The sequence below is a fragment of the Haemorhous mexicanus genome, chromosome 1 (assembly GCF_027477595.1).
Source record: "Haemorhous mexicanus isolate bHaeMex1 chromosome 1, bHaeMex1.pri, whole genome shotgun sequence".
NCBI lineage: Eukaryota > Metazoa > Chordata > Aves > Passeriformes > Fringillidae > Haemorhous > Haemorhous mexicanus.
The window spans coordinates 34248566-34260693 of NC_082341.1; the positions used below are offsets into that span (position 1 = coordinate 34248566).

The 12128-nt window shown below is 39.4% G+C and overlaps 1 protein-coding gene across 1 annotated transcript in view; it reads right to left on the minus strand.

Moving 5' to 3' along the window:
- JAZF1 (JAZF zinc finger 1) overlaps positions 1-12128 on the minus strand; it is a 188122-nt gene that overhangs the window by 82674 nt on the left and 93320 nt on the right. Inside the window, exon 2 of the mRNA XM_059845586.1 lies at positions 2641-2713. Within this exon, the coding sequence (XP_059701569.1) occupies positions 2641-2713 (73 nt within the window). The remainder of the gene's footprint in view (positions 1-2640; positions 2714-12128) is intronic.

Here is a 12128-nt window from a genome sequence, read left to right on the forward strand (position 1 = left end):
AGAAACTACAGCAGAAGAAAGCAGGGAATAGCCATCAATACTGGGGACTGCACTAAGGCTACACTAAACTTTGTCTGAGAAAGGGATTTGTGGCAATTCAGTCAGTGTCTGATGGAAGTGTTTGATGTAGCAGTAACAAACCATTATGACCCATAATTTATATTTTGTCCACCCGTTTCAAAAGGAACGTTATCTGTCTACATGAGGATCACACACTATGGAAGCAGCATCTGTGTGCAGTTACTGAAAGCTGTAATGGCAGTAAATCTCCAGAGGGGAAAGAGTTGGAGCCTTACAGATTTAGACATCCACAATCTGAGGGTTGTTTCAGAACTTCAGAGCTCAAACAGTATTGCCAAAATAATATGCCTGAGAAAATAACCAGGGATAGAAGGGAAATGGAAACAAGAGTATGTTTCAAGTTGTAAACAGAGACTCCAGTACCCTTCCCACTCTACTATCTGTTTTACTGATACTTTATCCTCCCAGCTATCAAGCCAGACAACCCAGATTTATGTTTTGTTTTAGCTCATAATAGCCACCATACAACGGGGCAATGGGCAGAGCATAAAGCACACCCATTTAATCTTTCTACCACAACATATATTTAGTGTACATCTTATCATACAATTTTGGCAGTCCCTGAGAATCAGCTGTCCCTATTTTCCCAGGCTCCACGAGACCGTATGGCCCACACAGAACATATTGAATATACAAACTTGCAGAGGAAGATTGTTTTAAGGTCTGTAACTCACAGCAGGAACTGAGCTAAGTTCAGTTCCACTTGGAAGCCATAAAAGCATGGGTTTAAAAAAAGTGCAGCAGTATCTGGTGTTTGATATCTAACAGTATGCAACATGTTTATGACATGTATTAGGCTACAAAATCTGAGTTCATAGCCTGGGACAACAAAGCAGAACTCAGCTTTGGCATATGTAGTGGGAAATAGAAAGGCATGTCTCATACTGTAATGGATATTGCTGCTCCCTCAAGAGCTTGAGTTGCCTAGAGCAGGTGGTTCAATGAAAGATACTAGCACTTTGGAAAAAATTAAAATACAACTAAAAGAGCAACTAAATAGCAGCTGGTTCAAGCACAAGTCAATTCAGATTCAGTTTTACTATACAAACAACACGGTTCGGGGTTCCAGAATTACGTTTCAGAAATGACAGGGTAAGAAAGTTTGGAAAAAATATGTGGCAACTAAAACTGTCTCAGTCACACAGAACTCTATTTAAAGGGTACCAAAATAATGAAATCTAGATGAGTTATCACTTTCAAACTACTTTAAAATTAGTCTGATTCCAAACTGGATTATCAAGTCCCATTGTCTTAAAACAAGTCCCATGGTCAAGTATGTGGTCGTACAACAGCTTTTCCCTAATTAAAAAAAAAAAAAAAAACCTCACAACTTTTCCCCTCTCTCACATAAAATAACCACAGAAGCAAAAAGAGAAAACACCCAAGTGTATGATGGAAAGAGGGAAACATACCAACATGCACAACAGCATACCAAGCCTACACATTGGAAAAAAAAGTTTTATACATTAAATGAGATCAGCAGAACTAAGTGTTAAAAAGGGTCATGGCTAATTTCAAAATATGCTTTAGGAGTCGGACTGTCTCCAGGAAGAACAAGAGTTACTTGCCAAGTAGGAAATCATGTCAATACTGGCTATTCTTAATCATAGTCTCATGTAGTGGAGAAAATGTAGTCATTTGACCAAGTGAACACCACTTCTTACTTCCATACCTTGAAGTATTCTTCCCCCACACACCCACTGACACTTTTTTGCTGCAGCAAACATTATAGAAAGTCAAACAGCGGATTCTGTGTTTTAAAAAGTTTGTTGGTTTTTGCTTTTGTTTCACTTTTTCCCATTTTTGAAACGAAGTAGAATTATAAAGAAAAATTTTGCATGACCATGAGAGTTTGAATCAACTCAGTCTATGCCAAACTGAATCTTGGGTTAATCTTCCAGGCTTATAGGGTTATGAGCTTGTATCTCATCCTCTAGACAGCGAAAATAAAAAAGCAAACTGGTCTTCTATGCATAGAAAGTAATAATCCATGCTGGAGTACCCTGGAGGTTTCAGTACCACCATCAGTCAATAACTGAAAAGCTGGGGATCTGTTACTCAGAAAAGTACTTCTTTCTTAATAGCTTTCAAGTTTTAGGTTAAACATGGCCAGTAAGCAAGATTTTTAAAGATATATATTGTGGTTGAAAAAGTTCTGAAGTTCTGTAAAAAAATCCATTTATATACTGAACTATTATCAGATAGAGCTTTTTTCAATCATAAGTGAAAGCTTTCTCTACTCACTTGTGTGAAGTACAATAAAATAGAAAACTAAGCCAAGAAAAATTATCTTGTTTGGCATGAGATCTAGCTAAAACATCAAAAGCTAAAAACCTCATTCCTAAGTACTTGAGCAGTACAGCTGAAGGGCTGCATGTGCCCTATGCAAAAGTCATTAAAAATTTAGTTAAATTTTAATTCAACTGTTTTTCCAAAACAGGTGTTTCGATAGTGTCATATCCCATGATGCAGAAGAGTGCATCCATATGCATGCCATTTTGGTAGAATATATATTATGCAAACCAAGATCAGTTACACCTGTAAAATATCCACACTTACCTGTTAATGTAACTTAGAGCAACATAGGTTGGCTGCTGAAGTTCTTGTTTTTCTAATACACGTGGGTCTGTATCTGGAATAAAGAATACATATACAGAATTCAGCTTTGTGCATTTACACTGAAATTAGGGGACTGAATGGTGCAAAGTAACCTAAGTGGACACAAGAGGTACAAAATAGCTCAACCCAGTTTATCCATAGAGTACACTTAGCACAGCTCCATCACTCCCCCATTCATTCATAAACACAGTATTGCATTACTTTACCCAAGAATTTGAAACATCAACAGTGATGTAATTTCCAACTGTCACACAAGCTTTCACAATCCCCCTCATAAATACTAGTTTTCACTGCTTTCCATGATTTATACTGTTAAATGGCTCAAGCTTGCTTCTTTTTTAATGCAGCTATTTTAACATTTTAAGATGTTCCAAGAGTGATTAGATCTCTTCTGTTGGGTCTTGAGACTTTTCTTCTGCATCTCTGAGTTTTGTTCTCTCCCTTCTCTACAGCTTATTTCCTGAAGCTCTGAATCAGAAAAGTCATACAAAAATGCCCTTGAAGCAAAATGCTTGCCAAGCAGAGCACTGCCCACCAAAATCCCTGAAGCAAACACATCCAAATTCTCCCAAGTGCTAACTTTCTCACTCAAATGAAAAAATATGTTTTCAATCACTGTTTCCATTGTCCTTTGCAGTTAAGTTGTGCTTTTATCTAACAAAGGAGTTTTGGTTTGAATTTTTGAAACCAAAGCCAAGGGAGTATGTTCATAGTTTAGACAGCATTCTTGTACCAAAACCCAGGGTTATTTAGAAGTTTCAATATAATTTGAAGTTTCAAATACAACTTTGCCCTGCAAAGTTGATAGGCACCTTTAGGAGCTGAGCATAAATAGTCTCCAAAAGTTCCCAATGGAAAGTGTGCAACCTGTCTGTGCAGATCACTATAGTCATTAACAATATGTTTTATGCATTACTTGAAAAGCAATTCTGTGTGTAACTTCTGTGTTTTAACTATCAAGAATAAAAACTGCCTTTACCAAATGGCTCCCCACAGCACTGCTGCTCTCCATCTTTTATTTCTCAGAACCATCTACTTTGTGTTTGGTGCTGGGGGGAAGGGCACGAGGCACTCCAAGCAAATCCCATATTTCGGACTGTTCTTGCTTCCTCCTAGAGATTTTAAGCATTGTTAATGTTTAAAAACTCATTATCTCGATAAGCACATTAGTTTCACTTGATCAGTCGCTTTTGGTGGTTTTTGTGGGGTTTAAAACATGATACAATTATTTTGAAATCTGTCTCTGCTGCTGTGCCTTAAGGAAGATTTTTAACTGAACTGAAGGGGGACGGTGCTTGAGGGCGAGTGCATCTGTCACACCACTGCTGAAGCAGATAATGTCTTTATTCAAGGAGAAGGGAATCCCCTGTCTGCCTCTCAAAGCTCAGACTGATCCCAATCTTTCTCCTTACACTTGCTCCTGCACAGCTTAGGCTGCAGGATTTGCTTACATGCCTTTATCAATAAATGATAAATATAATATATTTATCAATATATGATAAATAACTCTACGAAAGTTCAGTGAAGAGAGATAAAAGTACAAGTCCCAGTCCAATGAGCAAACCCAAGCCTGTTCTCAAGAGGAAAAGATCTTGCTGCTGCCTGGGGAAATTCTGCAATGATTGCACATCACATTCCATATGAAGCTCACCAAAGACAGCCAAGTATCAGTGATCTCCCATGGTGTCTAATTCATTTTTCTGAGAAAGTGAGGTTCACACAGCATACTGTGTGAACCTTTGAATACCTTTTACTTGCCTTTGTTTCAATAAAACCCATCATCATTTAGCAGGCCAAGCATACAACTACTGCCACGGCGAGCTCTCTCAGCTTTACACCTCCGTGGTGCATGGCCTGCCATGGAGCTGTCTCCATGCAGAATGTCTGCAGGGCATATATCCCAGCCAGGACTGTCTGAGAACTGCTGTGATGCCTAGAGAGGCTACCTGGAACAGAGGCTGGACAGAATTAAAGGAATAAAGTAGGTATTTATTAAAAGGCCTTTAAAGGATACACCTTGGGCAGGCCAAGAGCCCGGCCGTGGCTCTACCCACGATGATTGACCAGTCAGGAGTTTTTACACTTTTATAAGTTTTGGTCCATTTACATATTGCTGTTAATTGTCCAATTACAGCTTCAGGATATGAAGTCCTGTCTTCCCAGATTGCTCTCCTCAATCTGCTGGTTTTACTTTTTGGGCCAGAAGCTGCAGTGGTGTCCTTGGTTCTTAGGCTGGAAAAGGTTTGCTTTGTCTAACAATTGTTTTATCTGTGAAGACAACTTGCTAACACTTTATATGAAGTTCAGAGTCACACACTAAGGCAGTACAGAATCTGAAAAATGTGAAAGCTAAAACGTAAGGCATCAGCTGCAGCCCAGGTTCAGGCATCTGTGGTTAAATAACTATGTCTTTGCTAATCCAGTTCTTAAATGGGATTAATCTCCACCTATAAACAACAGTTTCTGTGACTGAAGGAGACAAAATTGGGGCTGGTTTACATCAGAGTGCTGCACATTATCTGTGGGAGAGGACAGGGAAAGGCTCTAATGGAGAGTCCACCACCCTTCCCGCAGCTTGCCAGCAGCTCCCCTCAACAGCAGCTGAAGATGAAAATACAAAGACAAAAACCAAAAGCCCCATAACTTTTGTGGGAGTGTGTTATCAAAGCAGAGAGCAATTTGCCTGCTGGCACCTGGAGAAAGCAGACTCCTGTCTCTCAGTAGGTGCTGCCTGTCACACGAGGAGCACAATGCAGATTCTATTCGTTCTATCTGTCCCTCCCCCAAGTATCAGACTTCACACACTTTTAAAGTCAAATATGCTGCATATGCCAATTCCACAAAATAATCCAAGCCATGGTAAAAAATCTTGTATGAATTTAGCACTTAGAATGCTTGACACATTTTTATTCCTCTTGCAACCAGATGCTGGGTTGCCAGTCATGAGAATGCTGCATTCACTTCTGCACTGCAGCAGGAGCTACACATAACACTGCTGGGTACTATTTCTCTTCCTCAGCTATAATATTAAAAAAAAACTTACATAAACGTGTTCTGGGGCCACAGTAAGGCCCTCAGAGAAGAGCAGAAGAGAGGACAAACAGCTGTGCCACAAGTGGCAGCAGCCCTGGGGCCCTGGCACAGTCCTTCCTCAGTGGAGGGACATAAAGGGGAACACTGGCAGCCCCTCTGCATCCACCTAAAACCTGCATGGCTGTGCTATCCAGGCACATGCACATTTGGCCCACCACTGCCAGCTTTTTTCTCACTGTTTAAAAATGCCACCAGTCCATTCCTTTCTGCCTCCATTCCCTCTTCCTCAGGCAGTGCCTTTCCTCTCTCCTGCCCCTTTCTAACTCCAATTCTTCCCATATATCCTGCCCTCCATTGCTCTCAACTGCTTTCTCTGTTCTGTTCCCCTCTCAAAATGTTCCAACACAAGAACAAGTTAAAACTTTCCTGGAGATGTTGATAAGCACTTGCTCACTCTTGTACCACAGGACTGCACATAGATGCAATTCATTCCCTGGGCTGCCCTCTTTCCTTCTACTCCTGCCTGAATCCTCCACTCCTTTATTGTATTTTACTTCCAATTCAGGCAGTCTCTGCTTACATTCCTGATGTTAGTCAGCACCTTTTTGAGCAGAGTGAGTATATATTGTTAACAACTACAAAAACATCACAACCATCTCAAACTTGATAAAAAATCCCCAGTAGTTAGTGCTTTTTTTTTCTTTCTTTTTTAAGGAATAGCAAGTACAGCTACAGTGGGATTAAGCAGCAGTATTCCCTGATGTTGAACCTTCAAGCCTGGACTTCCAGCACTCTGCTTTTCTCATGCCTAAGCACATTCATACAGACACTAGCAATGTTTTCTAACACCACACATGCTGCCCAAAGCTTTCTTTGAACACGTGCTGCCCCACTGACCAGGATGTTATGCATCAGCCAATGCTCTCACTTAATCTGACTTGGGAATGGGGAGCAGGGGAGACAAAAATCTGTTGTCAATCTCACAAAAATGGCCCTGTATAATGTTACATGTTTAGTCGCTGTTTCTTCAAACTCGCATAGACCGGTCAAAGTCAGCCAAATGTAGCCTAAATACTTTCCAAAGAGACACCTATAATGGTTTAAACACTCACAAATGACAAATTTCTTCTTGAAAATATTTAAGCAATATAACTTAGGGCTGATCTGAGTTCCCTTTCTTGTAAGAAAAATATCCAGCACACACACAAAAACTACTTCAGAACTTGAGGGGACTGGTTGATTAACATCACTTTAACTAGTTACCCTCACTTCTTGAGTTAACAAGGGTTACCCAAGGCTCACTACTTCACTGGTTTTGCAGTAACACTTTAAATCTGGTAGAACAAGCTGCCAGCTGCTGTACATTAGCTACCTTCATTACTTGTCCCTTCTTATAAACATTATGTGCCACTGATTTCATTCCACAGTGGGAAGAATTACTTTGTGTAATGCTGTGAGAGTTTTTGAAGCTATGTCCTCCTCATTGGCTATGGTGCTAGATTTTTTCTTTCTTTTTTCTTTTTAAGAAATATTATTAAAATAAAATTTTTATTTTATACTAACTACTCCAGAATTTTGCTCTGCATCCCTTCACCTTTAAAATACTGAAGTGTGGATGCTAACATCCATAAGAGAGGCAGGATTACTCAGTCATCTGCAGGATTAGACCCCCTCCAATTTCTCACATCTACAACCTGCTTCATACAGGACAACTAGACAAGTAGTATGAGTGTATAATTAAGGCTGAGAGACCATAAATTGCACTGAGCCATCTTTGAACTGTTCACACAAAGCCAGGCATTTTCTGTGGAGTATGTTGTAACAAAATAAATCACTGCCTACTGAAGCATGCTACGATCCCTAATCATCTCACTACACAGAAATAACTTGCAGCCAGCAAAATCATAACCTGGCAAAGTATTTTAAAGAGAGCAAATCATAAACAAAGGCATGCACATCCTGTATAAGCACAGTCTTCAATTATACAACTTGGTTCTACATTAATATTTCTGCACAAAAATACATGCCACCTCTTCATTGTACGTAATGCAGCAGAAAGCTTTTACCCCTCAAGATACAAGAATGTTATCAGAAGCAACTTCACTTTCATAGAGCCCTGGTTTTAAATCACTGTGAAAGATCACTTTTCACCTTACAAAATGCTAACAAATTCCAGTGGCATTATTTTACAACCACAAGCTTTCTTCTTACGGGGACCAAGAAAGGTCACTACCACCACCAAAGTGGTAAAGATAGTCTCAGAAAAAAAATAATGACCTAAAGGTGGTAAAAATTATACTGCTCTTCAACATTTTGAATATGAACTGGCCAATTCTGTTTTAACCCCATCCTGCCACCATTTAACAAAAGCAGAGGTTGAGGTCAAGATTGACAGAAAATCCAGGTGCCTAAAGAAGGAGACATGAATCCCTACTGACTTACAAATGCAGAGGCTGGATTGTCAAAATTTTTTGGTACCTATAATCCTCCAACAGATTTCACAGACCAACGACCTGAGTAGGTCCTTTAGGGCTGATAATTATCCTTCTATCCACCTTTGTCATAGGGAGTGCTATGCTAATTGAGTGTGGGGGTGATTATTAGGGAACAAACTTCAGCCTAACAAACAAGGTCTCTCAGTGAGCTGCAGTGAGCCTCTGGTGAGAAGTACAAGACAGTTCACTGATGTTGCAGATATTATGTTTTGGAGGGAAGGGTTTAGAGATGTCCATAACTTAAAAAGGCTTAGCTTTGAAAAATATGTCTTCTGTTAGTCTTATCAATTTTATACCAAATAGTTACAACAAAAGCCAAAAGGCAAAAACTCCCTTTGCCAGCCCAAGGGCCTTATTTCCATTTCAGTTTAATTTCTAAAAGAGTAACAAAATGCCTTTAATGTAATGAAGCTAACAGCCCTGCAAAGGATTTTAAAAGGATTTTTATAGCACATATTTGCAAGGACCAAGGACTTACAAGTCTCTCCCAAGTCACTTGGAGATGTTAATGATAATCTCACCTTTTTGTGCAAGATCACACTGGGGTAAACTGCCAACACAGAGGTTCCCCAGACTCAAACCTGACTGCCAGAACATCCATACACACGTTCTGCTTGCCCACCAGCAGGTTTGCAGAGTGCCTGTCTTGTATTTCACTTGGCCTTGAAACTGGCTGATATAAGTCAGCTCAGCTAGTTAATTAAAACCTACACTTCCCTTGAAACTGGCTTGCTTCACTAATGATGCCAAGGTAAATATTTCTGTTGGCTTCCTCAAAAGTCTGCAATTGTTCCTATGTGGATGTAGCTTAAAAAGCCAGAAATAGATAAATTCAATGTTACTGGAAATTGCTCCCCATCTTAAACCTCCATTACAAGGAAACCATTATGAGTTTCACAGTATCAATTCCAAATGCAGCATTATTCATGTCTTCTTATAAATAAAAAGAAAAAAAAAATCACAGAAAATTTAACACAGTCCCTTAATTACATCTTTAACAGAAAAAAAATGTCCTCATCTTCAAAAAGGAGATTATGCTCTTCATTTCAAAGACAGAACACTAGAAGAGAAGTAAGATTCTTCAAGAGTTTTGAATCTGGAATTCAATAACACCTTTACTATTTAAACACAAGTTTAGGTTCTTTCCAAGATCATGGTGTTAAATGCCGCAGAGATGGACTTCTCAAAATGTGTGACAGAGATCAGATACCAAACTTTCACATTTCCTCAATAAGCTCTTTAGATGACTTAGCTCTCTAAACAGATGACTAAGAAAGCAACATTCAGGCAAGTACAAACAAGAAAACACTGTACTTATGTCAAGTTTCACAGTTTTGGTGAAGGCTAGAGGCTCCAGAATATGTTTTAGGACAAAATTCTGCCTGCTTGGTCTATCCCAGAGCTGGAAAAATTTTTCATTTAGCTGCGAACAGTTTATTTCCCCCATCAAACTGTACTTAAGTGCATGAAGCCATAAAAAAAGAGACCCTTACAGACACAGGTTACATAAGTAATACCAGAAGGTCATGAAATTGCAGGATTTTTGGCCAGCTGGGGGACAGCTCTGTTGGGCTGCTGCTCAACCCAGGCCTGTGGACTTCCCACACAGCAACTGAGTGATTGCAATTGCTGCATTACAGCAGGAGAATAATGCAGTCCAAAGACAAGGTAAAGCCTCAGAAGTCACAGCCCAAAAGCTGAACTGCTGTGGACTTCTCCTAAAGCCTTCAAGCACAAAAAGGTTCTCATTAATCTTAATAACTGCAAATTACATATTACACATGTAGACAAGTGGTTAGCAAAAGGAAATGTCAAACAGAAGGTTTATTTAAATGGAGGCTGCCTCAGTAAAAAAAACCCCAACAAGTATAAATTGGGAATGCACACCCAGGCAGCTGGAAGGCAAAGCAGCAGCTGCTGACTTAACACCCTGGATTAGCACACACTGGCCCCTTCATGTTGGTGCACCTCCCAGGGAAGCGAGGCACTCCTTGTGGAGTTCCCAAGGAAAATGGTAATTTGTAAAAACTGCCTCTTCATTGGAAAGACACCATGATCCCAGGGACAGCACTCCCACCCAGCCTTTTAGATTCACTGAGTCTTAATGAATGCAGAACCTCTGAGATGCAATCAGAGGACACCACTGGAAGAGGGAGTATAAAAAAAGGTCAGAGAAGTTCAAAAGCAGAAAGTCATTGAAAACTAAAGCACAAAAACTTCTGAGAACACCACAACCAACATCATCCATTCACTAACTCAGACTAACACAACTGAAATTCCATTTTGTAACACAACCCCTGTGAGACGCAAGAACTCAGGGTTTTGTCATGTGAGAAAATGGTATCTTGGTGGGTGATAAAATAACACATGGTATTTCAGACAACCTACACAGAAACAAGCCTGTGCTTTGATATTACAGCAGAATAGAACTTTTTATATAACACTACTTTGGAGCAATCCTGTTCCATCCTTGCAAGCTGCCACTATTTAATTCAGACTGTGAACTTTTAAAAATAATGGCCATCCCCTATCTTGTCCAGACAGACAGGGCTCTGATTACAGCTTCACATGTATTAATTTAGTGCACAGTTACTAAAAGTATTGTAGCATCACAACTGAGATGATCACTTCACATTTTCAATATTTAATTTAAAAACCAAATAGCCAAGTAAACAAACAGAAGGACCTGCAAACCTGAAAAACATCTTTCATTGAAAAAAAAATAAAATTGTGATATAATCATATGCAAGAAAAGGTTATTTCAGATATGGACAATAGAGAAGGGAAAGAATGGATGGAGTCCAGTCAAGGATCCTGAATATTTTAAAAATGTTTTAATTTCTGCAATTAAGTTAATTATTGCACAAGAGTAAGTGACCAGAGTGCTCCTCAGTTGCTGAAAGCAACCTTTGGATCTGTCATGCTGCCTTCAAACAGGCAATTAAAGTGAAAAATGAGAGTGTGCATAACTTTCCAGTACCATATATTACATGCAAATAACACACACATAAGAATTGAAGTTCTCAAACCAAACACTTGATCAATTCAGTCATGCTTTTATCTGGTTATTTGAACATGTACTGCTTTGCTGCTCTTGAAATCCTTATTGCAGATAATCTACTGCCTTAAGGAGAGTTTTCCTTTACCAGAAATTGAGAGAACTCACCAATTCTCTGTCCCCAAAATAATTCGCATTAACTGAGGCTGAGCAGTATAAAACATTCCAGCTGTGGGCTTTCCTGGTCCCTTTTAGAGTGGTGCTGACTGGAGATAAAGCCCAGTCCTCAAGGGTCCTCTCAGACCTCTGAACAAGCTGGCAGCCACAGGCTGCAGCTGCCTCTGGCACAAAGAATGGCAACCCAATCTGCCCAAATTTAAGTCATCTCCTGCTACCACCTTCTCTGAAAACCCAAACAAATTTTCAGCAGCAACTACAAGACAGAGCTGTGTAGGAGGGTATAACCCTAACCCTTTCAGAAAATATTACAGTGCGTTGTGATTGAAGACACCCTCAATCTCAGTAGCTCATGCCTCAGCATAAAAAGAGTAATGCTGTAAATCAGCTGCTTAATTTCTTTTCAAACAGAACATAATTGCTGGTAACTGGCTGAAAAGCAACAAATGCCAAAAAAAGGTCTTTGTGATCTTTCAGATGTAGTGAACTGCAAGTACACTTGATGTGCCATGATGCTTTTCCACTTACTTAGCTAATTAGTTTTTATTTGAAACACACAATTATTGTTGCAACCAAATGCAATCATTAATGTATTTATTTGATAGGCAAAATATTCATGAATCAAATCAACAAGAAATAAGCAGTGCTGGAAATGTCCCTTAGAGAAGGAAAAAACCTCCACGACTGCTGCTATTTAATTTTACTTTTTAAATAGTCAGTTTTTA